The 24,932-nt window shown below is 41.4% G+C and overlaps 1 protein-coding gene across 2 annotated transcripts in view; it reads left to right on the top strand.

Moving 5' to 3' along the window:
- Window positions 1–22,646, top strand: part of LOC144829509 (putative defense protein 3) — a 96,456-nt gene extending 73,810 nt beyond the window's left edge. Inside the window, exon 5 of one of the 2 annotated variants that reach the window (XM_078688711.1) lies at window positions 20,628–22,646. In XM_078688711.1, the coding sequence (XP_078544837.1) occupies window positions 20,628–20,989 (362 nt within the window). In that variant the 3' untranslated portion in view covers window positions 20,990–22,646. Of the gene's footprint in view, window positions 1–20,001; window positions 20,361–20,627 lie in introns of those variants that run through there. The other variant, XM_078688712.1, reaches the window with a different exon arrangement.
- The last annotated feature ends 2,286 nt before the right edge of the window (window positions 22,647–24,932 follow it).

Here is a 24,932-nt window from a genome sequence, read left to right as displayed (position 1 = left end):
ATTTGTTTACCCCTCCCAGTAGTGCACTAGCAGGCTGCATCATTGCTTTGAAGAATGTGTTTTAGAGGGATGTCTGGAGGGCAGAATGTGGAGGGCTGTAGATGAGCCAACGATCCAAGCTTTTATGAGAATTTGCTCGAGCATCAATCCTTTGCCATACTTAATATGGGTGGGCAACAACCGTTACAAATTTTTACTAGTCAAACTCAGGCTATGCACTGCGCACTTTTTGTCTGCTTTTCCATCACGAGGCTTCTATTTTCCCTAACTACCACTTTGCCCCTGTGATGATCATTCACCACAAACTACTTTACATTTTATGTTTTTTGTAAGTGTTACTTGCTGTTGAGGAAATGTTATCTATTGCCCATTTCTTATCTGCAAACTTTGCCTACCATTAAGATCTGAATTCTTGTTGCTGTATATATTGAATGTGCCATTAAACAGAAGGCCACTGCTCTTATGTGATGTTTTATGGACGTTTAACTGTTATTATTGGATCACTACACACTGATGTGTATTTATATATGCTTTGTGATTGTTTAATACTTTTATGGTCTAACTAGACCGAATAAAGTTATTTGAACTGAACTGTACTACTGGTGATGAGGGTTTTTAAGTGTCAGGGATGGGCAAGTTCTGCTGTAGAAATTGTTTTTTAGGGATCAGAGTGGGTGGACTTTAGAAGTAGTAAGGGGTTTTTAGGATTCACGGATGAGTGAAATTTAGCAGTGGGAAGGGGTTCGTACGGTACAGGGATGGGCAGAGTGTATGAATGTTAAGAGATTTTGTAGGATTCACATAATGTCAGAGTTTAGGTCTGTGAATGGATGTTAAGGTTGAGTGATGGTTGTTGAGTTTAGAGGTGGTAAATGGTTTTTGGGGTTCAGGGTGGGTGGAGGTTAAAAGGGTGCAGGTTTTAAGGGTTCTAAGATGGGTGGAGTTTAGACATAGAAAGGAGTTTTCAGGGATTGATAGAGTTTAAGGTTAACACTTGTCTTTAGGGGTCTGGGATGGATGGTATTTAGTAGTAGCGAGGAGTTTTAGGGGTTCAGGAATGGGTGATGTTTAAGGATGGTGAAGGTTTATGATGGTTATGGGATGGGTAGATTTTACGGGTGGTAAGGGATTTAAAGAGTTCAGTGATGGATGAGGTTTAGACATAGAAAGGTGTTTTTGTGGTTCAGAAATGGGTAGAGTTTAGGATAATGAGAGGTTTTTAGGGTTCAGGAATGGTGGAGGTTTAGGGATCAGGGATGGGTGTAGTTTAGTTGTGGTGAATAATTTTTAGGTGGGTGGAGTTTGTGGGTAGAAAGGGAAGGGTGCACTTTTGGCATGGTGAGGGGGCAGGGATGCAGGTGTTCAGGGATCAGTGGTGTTTAAGGATTGTAAGGAGTCAGCCAATTAAAAGTATCCATAGTAATCGTTTGCCAGTGTACAAGATATAAATCTGAAGTAATGTCCCCTGAAGTAAAGCATTGAAATAAATACCTGGGACAAAAATGTAAGTAAGACCTGCAATCATTGTATTCACACCTTAAAAACATAAACATGCAAAAGCCAATTTTACAAAAAAAGACATTCTATGAATTTGTTTCTTTGAAATGGTAAATGCCATTCATCCCACAAATTTCCATTAAAAAGTTTAGGTGAAATGGTTTCTCAGTAATAGTATTCCATGAAATAGTTTTTATGAAATCACATCCAACCTTCCTTTTCACCTCATTATCAGCATTTATTCCATTAATGATGCCACAGAAGTTCGCAGTAGCTAACTCCAGAATCTTCAGCACAACAGCACCCACATAGGCTTCTGTCACACATTGATATGTACAATACAAATAGAGATAGACCCTGAGGAACACCTTTGTTTTTCAAACATTATAGTATTGCATAACGCTGTAGAGACTTGAATAAAACAGATGTATTGTGTGGACCAGTATTACCCCTGTTGTTCCTGTTACTCTTCTCTGAGTACCAAAACCATTACCCGAACATGAGTTGCACTGGTTTGAACAGTATGTTATAAATCTACATTAACACAAACATTAAATTAACTCTATGAGTGCGGGTGTCGGACAATGGTCGACACCCGCCCTACCTTCCCAATGCATCTTTTGACCGTTGGCCGACACTGGGGAGGCATTTATAGCCCACTCTGAGATTCCATTATAATATGTTTAACTCAGGCTGCTCACGAAGAGCTTCCAGAGCAGCCTGAGTCTTTTTGTAGCCTTTAGTGTAATAACGATTAGTGCGTAGGGCACGCTGACGTCATTACACTAGAGTGAAGTAAAACTAACCGATAGGCCCATTTTACGTTCACTCCATCAGTGCTCATGGGGTATATCTCAGCATGAGCACAGATTGTGGTGGAAGAGGTATCGGAAAGGGAAGAATCCCCTTCTTTCCAATGATATCCCACCCATTGGATCCCTGCTTGGGGATCGCCACAGTAGAGCCACCCCCAAGCAAGGAGCCACCCACTAGACACCATGGATATGGCAACAGCTTCTTATGCAAGGGATTGTGCTCTCACCATTACGTTTGATATTTACAATCTTTCTGCCCTCCCCCCCCCCAAGGAGACAGAGGGCGTAAAAATCCCCGATCTGTCCCCTGGAGGGGGGTGGGGGTTGCAGAAAGCCCATTAGACACCAGGAAATAGTTTCTAAAAAAATATAGCGGTGGGGGCTGCCAATTAAGGGCCCCACCTCCAACAAAATATACTGGCAGTCTTTCTGCCCCTCCCTGAGGGCAGATGGAGTGATTACCCCCAATCTGCCGTCCAGGGAGGGCAGAAAGCCCCCTATACACCAGTGACATATAAAAACAAATTTAGAGATGGCCATGCCCCCAATCCACCGTAAAACTATGCTGGTCGTCTCTCTGCTCCTCCCAGGTGGCAGTTGGAGGTGATTACCTCTAATGGGGGCAGAAAGACCACTAGACTCGAGAGAAATATGAAAAGAAATATAGGGGGGCTGCCCATCATAGGCATGGCTATGCCCCCAGCTCCAAAAAATATGCTGACAGTCTTTATGCCCCTCTAGGGGTTGAATATGGTGATTACCCCAATCAGCTTGGGGGGGGGGGAAGCTCACTAGACACAAGGAATATATAGAAATAAAATATAGGGGTGCTGGCTGCCCACTTTGGGCATGGCAAGCCCTCACCCCCATAAAATATGATGAAAGTCTTTTGCATGGGCGAATGGGAGTTATTACCCCAAATAGCCCCCTCTGGGGGGACAGGAAGCCCACCAGACACTAGGGCTTAGTTAAAAAAAAATATAGGAATATAGGGTTGGGGGCTACCCATCACTGACATGGCCATGCCCCCACGCCAAAAAAATTTGCTGACAGCCTTTTTGCCCTCCTGGGGGTGGATGGGAATGATTCCCCCAGTCTGCCCCGAAGGGGGGGCAGAAAGCCCACTAGACACAGGGATGGTATTTATGCAGTAGTTGTGTGGATGGGTAGGCCCCCCAGGGCATGGGCCTGTGCTCTTACCCACCGTGCACTCCCTGTAGACTTGCTGTCATTGATATTTTACCCTCATATGCTCCTGGAAAGGTCACTAAACAACAAGGATTTCAAAACACTGCCTAAACAAACAAAAGGAGTTGGTGGCATACCATGGCGTTGAGCCATACTCCCACCCCAGAAGGGGCAATAGTGTCCTTCTACCCCCTGGTGGTAGATTGGTTTATCCCAATTGGGAAGGTTGTCCTAAAACTGCCCAGGGGAAGGGGAAGGGGAGTAGAAAATCCACCTGACACCAGTGACAAAAGGAAGTGTGCGGGTGTTGCACTCTGGCATTGGCCACAACCCCATCCTAAAAAGGGCAAAACAGTATTTTTGCCCCTCAGGAGAAGATAGGAGATTTGCCCCCAATTTGCCCCTGGTGAGGAAAAAAGCCCACTGTATGGCAGGAACACTTTTTTTAGAATAAAATATTGGGGTTAGTCTGGCCCATCCTGACATCAGACCCCACCCTCACCCATAGGGCATCAGTCTTTCTGCTCCTGTTTGACTAAAGAATCACATCCCTATGGCAAGCAAGATGGCATTTGATTCTTTTGGCTGTTGGTTTTAGACATGGGCCAGGAGAGTGTGACTAACTCAGAATATTGCCCCACTCGCAATGGTGAATGGCTTCACTTTTTGTGCTTGGGTAGGCTGCCACCTGGGAAAACCTTCCAGGCCCAAACAGTTTTGAAAACTAGACACCCGGGGATGTCCACGGTGGTGTGCTTCACGTGGATCCCCCAGCTTTATTTTTACCAACAATCCCCTGCAAACCTCAAAGATTGAATAAAAACATATTTCCCTCAAATTTCAGTGAGGAAAACATCTGTAATCTAAAGGGATCTACACATTTCTTACCCCCCCTTGAGTCCCGACACGTTGTGTGGGTGGGCCAAGAGACCACAACCGAAAATGCCCTAAAACGCTACGTGAAGAGATCAGCGATAGGGGTAGGTGTGGGATTTGGGGCCGTGCTCAGCTGCCATTCATGCAAACCTACCAACCACAGACATTTAAAAAAAATAGACAACCAGACGATTCCAGGGTCTTATGCCTTGTGTGGATCCCACAAGGGTTTCGTACTCACAATGGCCTGCAAACCTCAAACGTTGCTGAAATCACACATTTTCCTTACATTTCATTGATAGCAACCTGCTGAAACTGCATGAATCCACAAAATACCTACCACCCAGTGTTACCCCACTGATAAAAACGTTGCACCACTTGTGTGGTTGGGCCTAGTATCCGCAACAGGAATGGATCAAACCGAGGTCAATGAGAGTCCCCTTACAATGGCTTCCATTGACCTTGGTTTGTTACAGTCGCGAGAAGCAGTCGCGAGAAGCAGGGTAAATAGGGGAGTAAGAAAACACCCCTGTTTCACACCCTTGGCTACCGTGTACGAATCAGATACAACCCTAGCTGTTGATTTTGTATAGAGGAGTGCCAAACTTCTCCAGTAGTCATAGATCACCAGTTGGATGTGTCAAAGGAATTTTACAAGAGATTATCAATAAGCATATAATTATAATGATTATTAAAGAATAAAAAATAGTGAAAAGGGAAAGCAAGAGAAAGAAAGAAAAAAGAGGAAGGGGAAAGGAAGATAGCAACCATATACCATCAAAGCAAATGGAACAACTCATAATAATATTACTACGAAGAAACATAAAAACTGGGAGATATAATACAATTATAAATAACAAGCATGAAAAACTTCACAAATGTGTTATGGGTAACCAGAGATAATCTCTTTTAATAGTGAGAGCAACTGGGTGTACTTATGCGTTATCTAATCCGTCATGATAACAGACTCCATACCACCATGCCTGAAAAGATATAGAAGAACTTCCTTCTGTGACTTGGTAATCTATTTAAAAGCAACGACAAGAAGTAAATGAATTATGTGAAAATTGCTAGATTGAGTTGACCAATATTCTGATACGCTGCCTATGAAAATATTAGTTATGAAGGATGGGACTTGTAGGTGAAAAATAGTACTTATCTGTTGCCAAACTCTTATATAAAAATGATGGGCTGCAGCATATTCAAATAACAAATGTTTAAGATCTGCTGGAGTAATGGTGCGAGACCAACAAGTAGAGGGAATATCGGAATCAAATCACTGTAATTTAGTAGGTGTAACCAAGAGTCTATTGTAAATAAAATATAAAGTTGGAGTTGTATTTGCTGCTCTTGAAAACTTCCTTATTTTAGTCCAAATTTTATTTTATTTTAAAGTTGAAAAAGAGGTATGTAAATCAGATCCCCAAGAACATTCCACCTCTGTTTTATCTCGAGTATCTGGAAATGAAGTTAAGTGTTTATAGATGGAAGATGCAGAAGGAGAGGAACATAACATCATTTTGATTCTAGATGCAGAAGAGTTAGGTATATGATTAGGAGAAAACTGATTATATGAGGACCGGATTGCAGAGATTAAAGATAAATACTTAGTTTGATAAGATGAAGGAAAGGAAAAACATGATTGAGCTATCGCAAAAGGAATGCAAACACCATCTTGGAAAAATTAAGAAGTCCATCTAAGTCCTTTAGCAAATCTTTCTTTCCAAAAAATGGGTTTATAATATATTTTAATATGTTTATTGTACCAAATTGATGAAGTTAAACATTGAGTTTTAGAGTTTTGATGAGAAAAGAAAATAGGCTGGAGGACCTTACAAGCATTTCTAAAAATAGGAACAGATAATGAAAATGGTTTATGAGTAAAGGAGAGATATTCCTCAAAAGAATGAATGAAGAAAGAATTTTTCAAGATCTAGCCATAAAGGATAGATTGTAGAATCATTGTCAGATAACAAAAAAGAAGATTGATTAAGAAATAAAGCTGTATGATAAGAATGAAAATCAGAAAAGTTAACACCTCTCATATGTTTAGATCTTTTGAGTTTAAAAATAGACATTCTAGCTTTCTTTTTGTTTTATAAAAACCTGGATAAAATATTATAGATCTTTCTTTAATGAGAATTAGAAATATTTATAGGAATATCATACAGATAAAACAAGATCATAGGAGCTAACATTATTTTTATAATATCTAAATGACCCCACAAGATAAATATAAGGGATGTCTATGAGATGTAAATGAAAATAATACGGATTGCCTTTCTTTCAGATTTAAGGTGACAGTAGATGAGTTAAACCACAGTCCAAGATATTTAATTTTATCTGAATTCCAGTGGAAAGAAGAAGCTGTAAAATCTGCATGAAAACATAATTTGTTTAGGGGGGGTATTTTACATTTATTAGCATTTAATTTATAGCAGGAAACAAAAGCAACATTTGCCACCCCTGTTAAAAAAGCTGGTAAAGAAGTCTGTGGCTTTGAGATAAAGAGAAAAATCTCATCAGCATAAACTTAGAGTTTTAACTGTGTGTCCCCATAGATAAAACCTTTAATATGGGTATTCATTTGAATTTTTATTAAAAAAAGTTTTAGAGCAAGAATAAATAATAAGGGGAATATGGGTCAGCATTGTCTTACACACATATAAAGGGATAATTATGGAGAAATAAGTCCATTAGATAAAATAGAAGATTTAGGTGAAGAATATAGCAAAGAAACATAATTAATACTTTTGGAACCAAACCAAACCAAGAAAGCATAGAAAAAATAAAAGACCAATTAACACGGTCAAAAGCCTTTTCAGTATCTAAAGAAACTGCAGCTAATGAGTGTTCATATGCTTTAGATTTACTTAGAACATTAAAAGATAATTTAGTAATATCTGAAATATGTCTACCTTTGACGAAACCACATTGTTCCTTCCCAATCAATTGGGGTACTAAAATATCTAAACTGAGGGCAAGAATGTTATGCAAATATCTTATAGTCTAAATATTTAAAGAAATAGGCCTATAGTTTTTGCACAATGTATGGTGTTTGTTATCTTTATAAAGGAGACATATTAAAGCTTCTTGAAAAAACCCACCAGATTTCTGGGAAGACATAAAATAAAGAAACAATTAATGTAATTTAGGAATGAGGATTTTGTAGAAATGGGCCATAAAACTCTACAGTGAAACCATCAGGACCAGGAGCTTTCCCTATTTTAACGGCCTTTATAGTGGTAAGAATACCATGAATCTGGATTTCCGCATCAAGAGAGGAAAAATCTACATTAAAAGAAGAGAGAGGAGTGATAGAGGATAAATATTGAATATTGAAGATTGATTAGAAAGAGAGTCCCAAGTATAAAGAGTCTTAAAGAAATGAGTAAATTCTGAGAGTATTTCTTCATTTTTATGAACAATGTGATTAGAAGAAGTTAGAAGGGAATTAATCCTAGAACATTCTTTTTTTAATCTTAAGGTAATTAGGAAGAAGCTTCCCTGTCCTATTCTGACCGCAATAATATTTAGCACTAAATTTAAGTAAATACAAATTAGCAATTTTTTAGAAAGTGGAATAAAAGTAAATTTAGCATTAATTAGTTCCTCAAGATAAGAGTTTGAATTTTGGGAATGAAAAGAATGTTCTAATTGTTTAATACGCAAATTGAGTGACTGTAAATTTTTCAATGAAGATTTATTTTTATGAGCAACAAAAGAAATAATGAATTCTCCAGAAGCAGCTTGAAAGGCTTCCCAAACAATCAGAAGTGAACTATATGGAGTTTCATTTTCTAGAAAAAAGGTGTTAGCAAATTCTTGCAAATCTTGAGTAAAATTGGGATCTAAAAGAAGAGCGTTGTTAAATCTCTATCTTCTAAGACCCTTCATGGGTAGAAGTAAATCTAAATCTAGCATGACAGGAGCATGGCCTGAAATTAATATGGAACCTACATCAAAATGAGACAAATGTTGTACAGTTGATTTGGAAAGGAACAGATAGTCAATTTGGGACTGAGCAATATGTACAGGAGAGAAAAAAGTATACTCTAGGAGAGTAGGATTACATAATCTCCAGGCATCAACAAGAGACCTTTGATGTACAGTTGATGTAAATTGAGAATGTACGTGTGAAGGAATGAATTTGGTTTAGGAATGTTTATCAATAATAGGGTCAAAAACCATACTAATAAATAATCATAATTGCAATGCATTAATTTAAACATTATCTAGCGCCTGAGCGATTTATCTGGAATAATGGAAGCATATAGATTAGTCATAGGAATTGTATGTACTAATAAGGAGGAAGAGAACCATTTGCACTCAGTATCAGCATCTTCACCTATAACGTGGATATCCAAACCTTTATGACATAAAATAACTACACCATTATGCTTACCTGAACCTGGAGAGGCAACAATATGTCCAACCCATTGATGTTTAAGTTTAGATACTTCCTTCTGAGTTACACAAGTTTCTTGCAATAAACCAATATCACATTTTTAGATTAGAGACATGTAACAAAACATTTTGGCATTTTATAGGTGATCCTAAACCTTTTAACATTCCAAGATATAATTCTAAAATTCATCTATCCTTCAGATAACAGATGTAAAGATTTAAACCAATAACAACAATCAGCAAAAAGACAACAATATCAGATATGTAGTGAAAATCAACAAAGAAAAAACATTCATATACCAATAGAAATGGATAGTATATGAGTGAAAAGGACATAATCATAAGAAAGAGAGAAAAGAGAAAAGAAAATAAGGAAAGGAGAAAGAAAAAATATATAGTAGAAATGTGGAAAGTCCATGAGAAAAGCCATATGAATAGAAAAAAAAGCTGCAAGAGGAGATAGAAAAAATAGAGACAGAAACCATGTAAAGAATAAACAAAGGACATACCAAGAACATACACACAGAAAATGAGGGTGGTGAAGCCACATAAGAAAGGTGACACAACCGTCTGGAAATCCCAGGATGAAGAACGGGAAAGGTAAGACAGCATCCGGATGGATTAGGAGGTACGATGAGCAACCATGAAAACTGTACCTAACATTGGAGAAAGAAACAAAAACATAGTAACAAAGTGATAAACATGACAGAACACAGAAGATATATTTTAACGAATAACAATTATCCAAGAACTGCTGCAATAGTTCTGGATCTTCATAGTGGTGGTTTTGTTTCTATAAGTCACCTGAAAAAGGCAAGGATGGAAAAGGCCATATCTGGCATTCAGGTTTCGAAGCACAGGTCCTGTGTCCAAAAATGTCTTCCCCCTGTCTGCCGTTGCTTTAGCATAGTCCGGAGGCAAGCAAAGAGTAGATCCCAGCCATGAGATCTTGCCTTTCAATTTTACGGCCTGTAAGATCTTTAGTAGATCAGTATATTCCAAAAAATAAAGAATGATGTCCCTTAACGAAGATGCCGAGCGTTTATTATGGCCTTAACAATGTGCTCTTTGGATATTTAATGTTGGAGTTTCAGGAAAACCAAGAATGTTTTGGAAGGAAAGATTGAAAAAAGGAGAGAGGGTTGGAACCTTTAAGTCTCTCCACCAGTCTGTAAATACGTAAGCTATTGCGTCTGTTACGATTTTCAAGGTTTTTACCTTGTTTTTTTAGATGTGAAATTTCCACATGAATAGAAGGAACTTGATTCACAACATGTTGAAAAGAGTCCATTCAGTGCTCCATTTGGGTAACTTTGTGCTCCATATTTGACCATTTATCATACATTTTTTGAAGATGCACTTCAATTTCTTCCATATATGGTTTTAGTGCTTGTATCTCTTCAAGAATTAATTCTATAGATATTGGTGGTGGAAATAGAGCAGGCAAAGGGTGATCTTTTTAATCTGTTTGCTTGACGAAAGCGATGAGGGGAATATCAACTTAGATGCAGGCTTAGATGAAGGAAGCAGAATGTTAAATGGGTCTGCTCCTAATGGGAGAGCTGATGTACCTTGTTCTAACTCCTCCATGTTGTTTTGAAGAATACTAAAAAGATTATAGTCTGACAAAGATGGGAAAAAAGGGAGAGTAGTAACAATATGTTGAGTAGGTTTTGTTATCCCCATAAGCAACAAATGGCCCAGAAATGGGCAATAAGGCAATACTTTTAAGAGTTCGGAAAAAAATGTGAATGTGGAAACCAGAAATAACTGGGGTCATGCACTAGTCAAGGTTCCGCAAAAAATGAGAAGGATACTGAAAAGGCCAGGAAAAGAATAAAATAAAAAATATGTAGGCAGAACTGCACCTTACAGATATGTTAATGAGGACTCTTAATATCATGCAAAAATGCCCAAAACGCTGTTACAGGCAACATAACAGCTGTTATTTACACATTCGAAAGGCAGGCAGAGCAATAACGTAAAAAATGATTGAAAAAATACAGGCAAAGCTGTAAATTAGAAAATACTGGAAGTGGTAGGCAGAGCGTTGAATTTGTGAAATGTAAAATGGCGGGGACAAGTCCTGTGAGGGAAATGTGCCTGACAGAAAGTGAGAGAAAACCTTGGCAAACTGCTCACCACTGGCATATTTGTTTTCCCGATATGTGGTTCAGAGCCCTTCTTGGCTTCAAAGACTCTGACATTGGCACTGCAGAGAAGACTTGTCTGTCCGGAAAAGTCCAGGCCACCCGCAGAGCTTCACACGAAGGGGGCCATCTTCATTAGCATCCAAGACCCCCCCCCCGTATTCTGTATTTAAGGTGGTAACTCCCTGTATGAAGACATACTTACAGAATCTCGTGTTGACTTCAGTATTGAGAAATAATTGCTTTGTTTGTTGTTGTCTGGAGCTATCCCCACTCTCTTACAGCTTCAAAGAGTTTAGTCAGCCTAATGATTAGTTGAGCATAAGTAGCGTAAAATGTTATGGGCACTCCATCAGACCCCAGAGTCTTACCCCTCTCCGATACATAAATCGGACCTCTAACCTCATGATCAGATATTGAGTATTCCATCACCTCTACGTGTTTCTAAAGTACCTGAAGGAGACCCACTTCATTAAGGAATCTATTTAGAGACTTGTCACTAGGGTCTTCCATGCCTGAATATAAAGCCACATAATTTAATTGAACATCCAGTGTCAAGGAAATTAAGGGATTGAAAAAAAATCTTATGAATATTAATCAAAAAGATACCTTTCTAAATATCTCTAGGAAATATTCAAAATAGGAAAATATAATTCTAGCTCCTGATGTTTGGAATAAAAATAATTAACTTTATTCTAAATGATTGATATGTCATACTCTGCAGCTTTAAATAATATCAATCCACAGAGTCCTGGTAATTGCTTTAGATATAAATCTATGGATGTAGCAAATTGGTCCTATAGTATATGGGAATCAATTAGATTAGATAAACGTTTGTCTTCTATATTTCAGTATGTACAATTTCAATTAATGATTCACATTATGTGCAAGCTGAGTATACATAAATGGAATATTAATGAGATGCAAAAAATCATTGTTATCTCCATGCTGGCACATTCACTGTTTTTACAAAAATGAATGACTAAACTAATCTCTTCCTTTTTAGACTTGTTCAGAAAAATGGATAGAGTTAGGCACTGGGAGAAGTTGTTTGCAACCAGTTAAATTCTAGCTCACATTTTTTAAGCCTTGTGATCAGTTTGTTTCTATGAGTAAATAACAACTGACACCCTTAGTTCTTGGTACTTTTGCACTTTAAATATATTTAGAAGCTATCTTTTGTTTAAACCATTATTATGTATCAGTGCACTATATTTGCAATATAATATGCATCTCTGCGCAATATATTTAATATTTAATCTAGTTATATATGAATGTGATTCATGATCAGCCCGGATTTCTTATTTTTAACAGAGACGTTTTATGTGACTCATCTAATCCTGTAGTTGCCACAGCCATTCCTAAATGCTACCAATGGTCAGGAAAGATCGCCCTAGCGGCAGGGGTGGAGGCATAGCCATTATTTTTAAGAGCATCTATTCCTGCGTGCTTCTCCATTCGGAAGATGTTGCTGGGGCTGAAACTTTAGGGTTCCATCTGGTAATATCTCCCCATCAATGCATGGCTGGCTTACTGGTGTATAGACCACCGGGTCCTGCTGGGCTGTTCAACAAAGCTATTAGTAATGATGTGACCCCTATTGTGCTTAAACACAAACACTGTTTAATATTAGGGGACATTAATGTCCATATGGACAAAATCAACGATCCTGATGCTACTAGCTTAGCGGACAGACTAATTTGCATACAGCCAGGTTCTGAAACTGGGATGGTGCAATGAGCTAAAAAACGGTGTTGGATCTAGCCCTGATCTCTTGACTGGGTGAGAGTATTCTGCTTAATTCAGAGACTCTGTCCATCACCACCCCTTGTTGTAAATAATTTTGTCCACCCTAAGCGTGGAAGGGTATACTCAGATGTGAGTCCCCTGCTCATTGCACCATCGGGATTCAAGCAAGCCGGGCCGAAGATGGCTGAAATGCCAGAAACCGGTCCCCGGAAGCTTGTTTCCTTCCCAGTGTAAGAATTGGCTTTTGTAGTCTGGTCTGCCCTGTTCCCATGATGCACTGGGCCAGGGACAGACTAATTTGCATACAGCCAGGTTCTGAAACTGGGATGGTGCAATGAGCTAAAAAACGGTGTTGGATCTAGCCCTGATCTCTTGACTGGGTGAGAGTATTCTGCTTAATTCAGAGACTCTGTCCATCACCACCCCTTGTTGTAAATAATTTTGTCCACCCTAAGCGTGGAAGGGTATACTCAGATGTGAGTCCCTTGCTCATTGCACCATCAGGATTCAAGCAAGCCGGGCCGAAGACGGCTGAAATGCCAGAAACCGGTCCCCGGAAGCTTGTTTCCTTCCCAGTGTAAGAATTGGCTTTTGTAGTCTGGTCTGCCCTGTTCCCATGATGCACTGGGCCAGGGACAGACTAATTTGCATACAGCCAGGTTCTGAAACTGGGATGGTGCAATGAGCTAAAAAACGGTGTTGGATATAGCCCTGATCTCTTGACTGGGTGAGAGTATTCTGCTTAATTCAGAGACTCTGTCCATCACCACCCCTTGTTGTAAATAATTTTGTCCACCCTAAGCGTGGAAGGGTATACTCAGATGTGAGTCCCTTGCTCATTGCACCATCAGGATTCAAGCAAGCCGGGCCGAAGACGGCTGAAATGCCAGAAACCGGTCCCAGGAAGCTTGTTTCCTTCCCAGTGTAAGAATTGGCTTTTGTAGTCTGGTCTGCCCTGTTCCCATGATGCACTGGGCCAGGGACAGACTAATTTGCATACAGCCAGGTTCTGAAACTGGGATGGTGCAATGAGCTAAAAAACGGTGTTGGATCTAGCCCTGATCTCTTGACTGGGTGAGAGTATTCTGCTTAATTCAGAGACTCTGTCCATCACCACCCCTTGTTGTAAATAATTTTGTCCACCCTAAGCGTGGAAGGGTAAACTCAGATGTGAGTCCCTTGCTCATTGCACCATCAGGATTCAAGCAAGCCGGGCCGAAGACGGCTGAAATGCCAGAAACCGGTCCCCGGAAGCTTGTTTCCTTCCCAGTGTAAGAATTGGCTTTTGTAGTCTGGTCTGCCCTGTTCCCATGATGCACTGGGCCAGGGACAGACTAATTTGCATACAGCCAGGTTCTGAAACTGGGATGGTGCAATGAGCTAAAAAACGGTGTTGGATCTAGCCCTGATCTCTTGACTGGGTGAGAGTATTCTGCTTAATTCAGAGACTCTGTCCATCACCACCCCTTGTTGTAAATAATTTTGTCCACCCTAAGCGTGGAAGGGTATACTCAGATGTGAGTCCCTTGCTCATTGCACCATCAGGATTCAAGCAAGCCGGGCCGAAGACGGCTGAAATGCCAGAAACCGGTCCCCGGAAGCTTGTTTCCTTCCCAGTGTAAGAATTGGCTTTTGTAGTCTGGTCTGCCCTGTTCCCATGATGCACTGGGCCAGGGACAGACTAATTTGCATACAGCCAGGTTCTGAAACTGGGATGGTGCAATGAGCTAAAAAACGGTGTTGGATCTAGCCCTGATCTCTTGACTGGGTGAGAGTATTCTGCTTAATTCAGAGACTCTGTCCATCACCACCCCTTGTTGTAAATAATTTTGTCCAACCTAAGCGTGGAAGGGTATACTCAGATGTGAGTCCCTTGCTCATTGCACCATCAGGATTCAAGCAAGCCGGGCCGAAGACGGCTGAAATGCCAGAAACCGGTCCCCGGAAGCTTGTTTCCTTCCCAGTGTAAGAATTGGCTTTTGTAGTCTGGTCTGCCCTGTTCCCATGATGCACTGGGCCAGGGACAGACTAATTTGCATACAGCCAGGTTCTGAAACTGGGATGGTGCAATGAGCTAAAAAACGGTGTTGGATCTAGCCCTGATCTCTTGACTGGGTGAGAGTATTCTGCTTAATTCAGAGACTCTGTCCATCACCACCCCTTGTTGTAAATAATTTTGTCCACCCTAAGCGTGGAAGGGTATACTCAGATGTGAGTCCCTTGCTCATTGCACCATCAGGATTCAAGCAAGCCGGGCCGAAGACGGCTGAAATGCCAGAGACCGGTCCCCGGAAGCTTGTTTCCTTCCCTGTGTAAGAATTGGCTTTTGTAGTCTGGTCTGCCCTGTTCCCATGATGCACTGGGCCAGGGACAGACTAATTTGCATACAGCCAGGTTCTGAAACTGGGATGGTGCAATGAGCTAAAAAACGGTGTTGGATCTAGCCCTGATCTCTTGACTGGGTGAGAGTATTCTGATTAATTCAGAGACTCTGTCCATCACCACCCCTTGTTGTAAATAATTTTGTCCACCCTAAGCGTGGAAGGGTATACTCAGATGTGAGTCCCTTGCTCATTGCACCATCAGGATTCAAGCAAGCCGGGCCGAAGACGGCTGAAATGCCAGAAACCGGTCCCCGGAAGCTTGTTTCCTTCCCAGTGTAAGAATTGGCTTTTGTAGTCTGGTCTGCCCTGTTCCCATGATGCACTGGGCCAGGGACAGACTAATTTGCATACAGCCAGGTTCTGAAACTGGGATGGTGCAATGAGCTAAAAAACGGTGTTGGATCTAGCCCTGATCTCTTGACTGGGTGAGAGTATTCTGATTAATTCAGAGACTCTGTCCATCACCACCCCTTATTGTAAATAATTTTGTCCACCCTAAGCGTGGAAGGGTATACTCAGATGTGAGTCCCTTGCTCATTGCACCATCAGGATTCAAGCAAGCCGGGCCGAAGACGGCTGAAATGCCAGAAACCGGTCCCCGGAAGCTTGTTTCCTTCCCAGTGTAAGAATTGGCTTTTGTAGTCTGGTCTGCCCTGTTCCCATCATGCACTGGGCCAGGGACAGACTAATTTGCATACAGCCAGGTTCTGAAACTGGGATGGTGCAATGAGCTAAAAAACGGTGTTGGATCTAGCCCTGATCTCTTGACTGGGTGAGAGTATTCTGCTTAATTCAGAGACTCTGTCCATCACCACCCCTTGTTGTAAATAATTTTGTCCAACCTAAGCGTGGAAGGGTATACTCAGATGTGAGTCCCTTGCTCATTGCACCATCAGGATTCAAGCAAGCCGGGCCGAAGACGGCTGAAATGCCAGAAACCGGTCCCCGGAAGCTTGTTTCCTTCCCAGTGTAAGAATTGGCTTTTGTAGTCTGGTCTGCCCTGTTCCCATGATGCACTGGGCCAGGGACAGACTAATTTGCATACAGCCAGGTTCTGAAACTGGGATGGTGCAATGAGCTAAAAAACGGTGTTGGATCTAGCCCTGATCTCTTGACTGGGTGAGAGTATTCTGCTTAATTCAGAGACTCTGTCCATCACCACCCCTTGTTGTAAATAATTTTGTCCACCCTAAGCGTGGAAGGGTATACTCAGATGTGAGTCCCTTGCTCATTGCACCATCAGGATTCAAGCAAGCCGGGCCGAAGACGGCTGAAATGCCAGAGACCGGTCCCCGGAAGCTTGTTTCCTTCCCTGTGTAAGAATTGGCTTTTGTAGTCTGGTCTGCCCTGTTCCCATGATGCACTGGGCCAGGGACAGACTAATTTGCATACAGCCAGGTTCTGAAACTGGGATGGTGCAATGAGCTAAAAAACGGTGTTGGATCTAGCCCTGATCTCTTGACTGGGTGAGAGTATTCTGATTAATTCAGAGACTCTGTCCATCACCACCCCTTGTTGTAAATAATTTTGTCCACCCTAACCGTGGAAGGGTATACTCAGATGTGAGTCCCTTGCTCATTGCACCATCAGGATTCAAGCAAGCCGGGCCGAAGACGGCTGAAATGCCAGAAACCGGTCCCCGGAAGCTTGTTTCCTTCCCAGTGTAAGAATTGGCTTTTGTAGTCTGGTCTGCCCTGTTCCCATGATGCACTGGGCCAAGGACAGACTAATTTGCATACAGCCAGATTCTGAAACTGGGATGGTGCAATGAGCTAAAAAATGGTGTTGGATCTAGCCCTGATCTCTTGACTGGGTGAGAGTATTCTGCTTAATTCAGAGACTCTGTCCATCACCACCCCTTGTTGTAAATAACTAGCTTAGCGGAGGCGCTGAATATTTTAAAACTGAATCCTTGTTTTTTGACTGCGACCCATGAAAAGGGCCATATTCTTCACCAGGTCTTTTCCACAGGGGACTTAGATGTCTCTCCCCCTCAGCCACTGGTATGGTCAGACCATTTCCTTTTGGAGCTTAGAGCCCACCGTGAGACCGCCGCACCCTCTAACATCCAGAGTAAGCCCTGTATGGGCAGTTTTAGACCTTGTGAACAAAGAGAGGTACGCAGTTCCCCAAAAATGATATACCGATGGAGTGAACAAGGGGGGCCCGAGGCCCACGTGAGAGCGAGATACAGGAAAGGGGGAGGGGGATCCTCCCTTTCGGGACTAAAACCCTCACACACCCAGCAAACTAGGTGTCATGCTTCATCATCTGTGTTTTGCTCCTCGTCAAACTGGCGGTGCAATGTCTGACGGGCACCCAGACGGGGCTCTTTGCCGGAGATCTTCTGTCCCTGCCAGTTGGTGCATGTGGGTGTGAGGACCCTAGGGGGAGGTGTAGATGTAAACGGAGTGATGGTGATTAAAAAAGGTAAGTTAGTCCACTACGTGTCTTTAATGGTGTGGCTATCTACCTTGCTGAAAACAGTGAGGAGAGATGACTTCCTGGTACTAAGATCCAGGGAAGTATACTCTACCAAGTGGTTGGTCAGTGGTTGGTCAACATATTTCATGCAATTGTTCTGAGGGATACAGCGCAATTCATCAGGACCTACAAACTAAACTACTATCTACAATTGTGAGAATTTACTTTTAAAGACAGGCTGCAAGGCAGGACTGCCTTTAAAAGTACAGCATGCACACTGCAGCGCACACCTGCAAGTGCAGAAAATCTGCTGGGCCTCTAAACTTCGATGCCCTATTATATACTAGGAGCTTACAAGTACTTTTCACCCCATGGCCCTATATTTACTAGGGACGTATAGGGTCTGTCATTGCCAATTGTAAGTGTACCCTATTATGCATACCTTTTCACACATAGCACTGGCCTAGGGCCTGGTTAGCAGAGCCCAGGGTACAGTCAGGGTCAGTGAACACCAGTATCCTTTAGAAAATAAATGGGGATGAACAGGGCAAAAGGATGACTTTCTAACAGCTTTCCAGACTGTTGAATGCTTATCTTTGGCCAGTTCGTCACTGAACCACTTGTTTGGTTTTCTTAATTTGAAACAGGCAGATTATCAAGGGAATTAGTAATGCCTTGAAATGTGTGTATAGTCTAAACCTTGATTGGAAGCAACATAGTTATACACAATTTGCAGGAGCCCAAGAGAATGCTACTGGTTATTTACAGTGAGTGAGTTAACAGGTAAGTATTGCTAGGTGGGAGATAATTCTCCTTCAAGAGATATATCTTTGGTACAGGTTAGCCACATAGGTCTCTGCATCTGAAGTGTTTTGTAGGTCTATTCTGCCTCTATGCTATCTGTAGTTGATATCTTCATGAGTTGTATTGTTGTAGTGGTTTTTGTGAATGGGCTTAACTTCTATCCTGTTGTGTTTGCTAGGTTGATGTGACATCTTAGAAAGAATAAATAAATGGACGATCTGCCCCTGTGTGCACTTGCATCATGGGTACACACTGCCTGGTTTGGAACTGCTTTGTGTTACTGTCTGGTTGTCTGACTTTCATGGTATCAATGTTTTCTATACATTGTGCAGCTGTTTGAGAGTCAAATCAGTCAACCCACAGGTTGCATACTCTGTATGTTCTGGAGTAAGGGCAGATGAGGGTAAATTAAGAGATTTCAAAATGTGGTCACTGGTTTCCTCACTGGAACAAGTTGAGTTGCTCACATTCCCTCTGAACTGCAAGAAAAGCAGTGCTTCTCTATTAGTTTGCACATCGAGTTTAAGCCCGTCCTATTGCTTGCAAGGACTTTTATTATCAGGGCGCAGGTGTTCTCCGTGGCAGACTATCTAAGTACGCTTCTCTATACACGGATTCACTCAGTCTCGCGAGACAAAGGGCTGTTAAAACGCCCGAAAGAAATACCGCAGAGTCACAGTATTCCCCCAGACACTTTTCACATCCAGGTTTTCCCCTTTAAAACAGACAATAACGTATGGTTTATTTGTCAGTGTCAGACTTTATCTTAAGTGTGAGAAACACTTAACCTCTGTGCTAGAACGCTATGCATTTTTCAAATTTAACCATATAATGAAATAATCAATACAAAACTAGGCAATTCGTCTCCTTGATATTCGCTCAATGGAGCAACAATAATATTTTATATTTCAACCAAACATAGTTCAAACATTATTGTATTAAATCACAATACATCTGATATGCTTTTCAACAATATCGACAACATTAAAAATATACAAAAAATATAAGTTTCAAAAACATCATCTTAGACGATTCTTCTTTGTGCCCAATGCATTTCAAGCTCAGCGAGCTCTTCGTCAGGGGCCTGTAGACTAAATATAATGTATGTTTTAATCAACTACTCAGTTTAATGGACATCTCAAGTTCACAAGTTACAAGGCATCAAACAATAAAAGAATGAAAAAATGAAGGAAGTGCTTACAGAAAACCTTATGCCCCACCATAATGTGCTCTAAATCAACACTGAACTCACAGATTTCACTGTAGTGGACCTCGTCCAACCTAAATCATAAACAACGGGTGTTACGTGATGACTATTATTTGTCAGTGTCTCACCATTTCTACACTATTTTCCTGTGCAACTTCCTCCAGGTAAATCTGGTAATGCCTCGACAAGTTTGCGCCACAAACCCCTTGTGGCTGAGGGCAACTTGCACTCATTCCAGATTTCCCAGTGGGAATCAGCAAGAGCAGGTGAGTCTGCCACCCACTCCCCTTTGCTTTGGAACATTGTAACATTTACTGAAAGAGAAGGAGGCCAAAGCTTGGCACGTTCTCAGGACACCTCAAGCTTCCCCTGCAGTAAAAACACAAGTATTCTGTACAACCTTTCAGTACTTCAACACCTTGATGATGTCTGTTTTTATTACTTTTTATGTTAAAAAGAAAAGCTACAATCCCTTCCATGTATTTCCCTTCTATTAACAGAACCTGCAGCTTCATGTAGCAGCTCTAGTGGCTAAAAGAGTTGAAGAAAAAGGAGGCTGTACAGGAACTGATCACCACCCTGCTGCGTGGGATTCCTTCCTATGTCTACCTTGATATGCAGAACATCACCTTGAAATCCACGAAGCTCTCCAGACATAGCATCTACTAAATTAGTGATTCAGGAATCTGCCACTGAGATGCACCAAGAATCCAGTAGATGTTGATGTGCTCCATATATGGTGTATAACATAGTATGACATGCCTCCTATTGCAGCCCTCTGTATGAAGCTGCTCCACTAGCATGGCTCAAAGTTCAAATGATTGCAATCACAAATAAATATTGATTTTTTCCAAATGCATCGTTCATTTGTAACTGTTGTTTTCTTTTTGTATGTAAATCAATGTAGTCTAGATATGTAGCAAACTTTGCCTATTCTGACTAGAATTTGTTCCAGTTCAAAAATATATTCTGTTCAAGGGAGGTCTGATTGCACATTAGGTCCATCTTTATGATCATTATAAGTATGGTTACTTATTGGTGATAATAATTTCAAATGTCTTTTTTTCATGTTGTCCGTAAAATCTTTGGTGACTACATATGACAATTGTTTACCTTGTATTAACAGATGCGGCAGCTACGTGTGGTTCTGGCGGATCTAGCAGCCCTGGCAATGCTTTTGATGGCTCCGGTAGCTCTAATGTCAACGGCACCTCTAGTGGGTCCGGGTCCACTGGCAGCCCTGACCTCATCGGCAGCACTGTTGGGTCTAGTCTCAATGGCAACTACAGTGGCTCTGGTGTCAATGGCAGCTCTGGCTACTATGGTGGCTCCAGCAGCCCTGGTGGCCCTTGGGTCACGCCCAGCTCCGGTGACTCTAATTCCACTGCCACATCCGGTGCTTGTAAGCTCACCTGGAACCCAACCATTCTCCTTCTTCTGGTGGTGCATATGTTCCTTCAGCTTGGACGCCTCCGGCAACTACCGTAGCATCACTGTGGCATTGCCTTGTCTGGTCCTTAAAGGAAGCCCCATATTAAAAGCACCTAGCAGTCATGACAACTAAGGATAATAACTGTGCATCCATTGTGCAGAAGCAGCATCCATAAATGAAAAAATGTAGGAACACAGAGGTCTGGAAGTCCAGTGGCCATGTTTGATGAGGCACACCGTGAGAGCCGCAGAGATTATAAATTCGTCTCGCTGCCTATCTGTTTTTTTCTGCATTTACATCTCTTGTCCTGGTACAGACAAGTAGCCCTTCGAGTTAAATAACAAACATCCTCATGAAGGAGTTAAGGGGCCTCTTCGACGGCATGCTGCGCTCTACAACCCATCTTGAACAAATAAACAACTAATATTATGGGTTAAAAGTTAAACATTTCTCAGACAAATTTGGGCAGGACTTTTCGAACAACAACATAGTAAAGTCCAACAGGGTTTTCAGAATGATCTGCAATGAAATATCCTGTATCCAAATTAATTATTTAAAATCATTATTTACACATTTCCTAAAGCATATTAATACGACTGGTTTTACTCTTTGGTGGGTGACTAGCCCTAACGTCTTCAAATTCTTTTTAACATGCTGTTTTAAGATTCAGGGCCTATGTCCCGATAGCTGAATTGAGCACACATCAAAACAAATCTGAAAACGAATACTTTTTTTGATTTCTTCCAGAAAAAAAGTTTTAATTTCTCAGACCTGCATGAGCAAAATACCAACAATGGGTGGGGGCGTGGGGAACGAAATATACTTAAGTAGCAAAAAAGTATGCTGGAGGCATTTTTCAAATAATGATTTGAAATGCAAATTTTTAACTATTTCTTCGTCCGCTTCCACTCATAATACTTCGTAGTCCTCTTACACATTGGGAATAGTGCCATTTGCTGGTTTCTGACATCTATTTAGAAGCCATTTATGGGGAAAAGGGAAGGCTCTCAGGGGATATGTTGCTCTGAGTTCAAGGACATTTTTAAAAACATATTATGAAATGTATGATATCTCTTGTCCTTGCCCTGCTGAGGCATGTAAATGATGTCCGTCTCCCAAATTTATAGTTGAAAAAATTCATTTAAAAAGGAAATCTTCCACATCCTCTGGGAATGTCCTTATGTGGTGGAATATTGGGGTGCGATACATGAAGTTATGCAAGAGGTTTTGGGAGTAACAGTGTCACCGGAGGCTAGAAGGTGTCTCCTTAACATTTGGGAACCTACAGATCTGAACGTGGCACAGACGAGGTGGGCTACTCTTGGAGCTATGATAGCGAAAAGGAATATAGCACAACTATGGGGGTCCAAGACACCACCTAAGTTAGAGGACTGGAAAGAAAGTGTGGACTTGTGCATATTTCGGGAGAAAGCGGTTTATCTGGCCAGAGGTAAACCCCGCAAGTGGGAAACGGTTTGGGGCCAATGGAATCGGTACAGGGGTGACATCTGTGTTCCTCCAGTTGATATAATACCAAATGTGCTCGCATCCCCGTGACCCGTGAAAGTAAGGGTTTGCAACCACCCCACCCCCTTCCTCTTGTACCCCCAAAAAAAGTATTATTGACATGCTGTAATGATTGTGGGAAGATTCTCTCTCTGTACTGTACTCTGGTTGAAATGCCTATTGTTAATAAAAAGAAATATATTTAAAAAAAAAGGAAATCTTGATGGAATATACTATGGAAGAAATATAAAGTTAAAGAAAGTAGTTTATTCAAGCAAGTCTGCAATATTCCACAGTTCAAACCCAAGAAGGAATTTTTCCTAAAAATACATTCACGAAATAGGGGGGTTATGTTGGCTGACGGACTTTCTTTCGTCCGCCATCCAGTCATTTGGGAGCGCCCCCCTACGAGGCGGCTGTCTCACTGGGCACATTAGGATGCGACTGATAAAAAGTAGACTTCCAGAGTCTGATTAGTTTAAATCTGGGTTTAATTCAAGAGACATAAACTACAACCCTCACCGACCTCGACCCAGCACTAACTGCCAGATCACATTCCATCAGCAAACATTCAGTAATGGAATTTAAAACCTACACACATCATTAATGACATAATGTCAAACAAAAGAACACTTACTTAGCCATAACAGCGACCGCCACCGTGGCTGTCACATTGCCCATGTTTTGTATTGCGGCAGGTGCTGCGCTCTGCAGCACCCGCCGTAAGACAAAACAGACACCCCACACATATCCCTGCACTACGTGGCAGGTACCATGCGGTGCCTACCACTTGGTGTAGGAGTATGGAGGGGGCACGCTGCCACCCAGGGCCAATGTCACTGGCTCAAAGGATTAGGGGTGTCGGCTACGGACCCACAAATCCGTTTCTGCCTGCTGTTTTGCTCAGGTTTCGCCACCTCAGATCAACCAGCAGGAAGGGATATTGTAATCCGATAAAGACCGCCTGTCACCATCCAGAAGCCATTGCAATATGGCAGACGGAGATCCCGGATACGATCGCAGAGGGACCGCCTCCGACAGCCTGTCTTGGCGGTCTCTCAGCCGTCGTAATGAGGCCCATAGTTTCTGAAAAAATATAAATAATAATTTTAATGATTTTCAAAATGTTAAAACAGCGCACAGGTATAGGTAGATGGCAGACAGAAAGGGAGGAGGGTAGGTAAGGTACAATCTCCACTTCCTATAGTGCTCCAGAGGACTAAGAGAAAGAGGACTCCTTCCATTCCCAACCGCTTCTTATAGTCAGCAACAGATGAGGTTATTTATTCAATAATCAAAGTAGACATTCATTATTTTTTCAAATTTATGCGGAATTTATATACTTCATGCGTATGTCCTAGTCCTTCTTCAGCAGAGTAGATGTCTTCCAGCCAGGGAGTCAGTAGAGAGAGCCGGGTATCATGGTGTGATGTTTGAATTTGTATATTTCAGCCACCCCTGGCACAATGAATCGAGGTCCTGCCAAAGGGCAAATCAGTTCCAAAGCCATACATTTAAATTCTACCTGCATTAACATTACAAATAAGACACTGGAAATGAAAAGCCTTAGCAGTTAATTAATATCAAATAGATTATAAGTAAATATTACATTAAAGAAAGTGATGGTACTCTAGCAGAGCTCGTTTTTAAAATATGTTTATGTGTCAAATGGTGTCCTTTGTGAACGTGTGCTAACTTTCCACAGCAACGTCATGTTATTGTCATGTCAATATTTTGATCAACTATACCTACATTTACCATAGACATAGAAGAAATCATTAACATGAAATAAATGATAAGAAATTTTTTTTTATATCTGTCATTAAATCGTGGCATAGATGGTAGGATGACCAGAATTTTAAAGCAAAAAACCAGGACATTTCACAAAAATAGAAGAAGGACTATAATTTTACATCAAGCGAGCACACAGAATGACAGCGCTCCTCAGCAGAGAATGACAAAACCGTCAGTAAGAACATACATAAGATGCACTTTTTAAACCCAGTAGCTTGCCTGTGAATTAAATTGCTTTCTTGGAACAACTTCTAACTATCCCCGCGTAGTAAAACATAAAAAAAATACCTCCCCCTGTTTTTAATCCACCCTCTCCAAAAACCGGGACTTGAGCTAAATTTCTCGAAATCTGCCCGGACAGCTGGTGAAAAACGGGGACCGTCCTGGCAAATCCGGGACGCCTGATCACCCTAATAGATGGGGAAAACATTTCCAAATACAAATTAGCCCAAATCACATACATTCCGATATATTAGGCATATGTAAACTGTCAAAATTAAAGATTGTTACCTCAGTACTTCACAGGTTAGAACACATTAAAAAATGATATTCACAAGCAGGGTTCCCGCTAACCTGTGCGGCTGCTCGCCCGCGCACCTTTAAAGCACCGAGCGTGCAGTGTCCCGTGTAAAGCGTGCACACGTTCTCGCCGCCGCCCGATTTTAAAATGCGAGCGGCGAAAAACGGCAATTTAACGGT

This window comes from Lissotriton helveticus, chromosome 4_1 (assembly GCF_964261635.1).
Source record: "Lissotriton helveticus chromosome 4_1, aLisHel1.1, whole genome shotgun sequence".
Lineage (NCBI taxonomy): Eukaryota > Metazoa > Chordata > Amphibia > Caudata > Salamandridae > Lissotriton > Lissotriton helveticus.
Note: the sequence above shows the minus strand (reverse complement) of the source record. Positions and strands in the feature narration are given on the sequence as shown.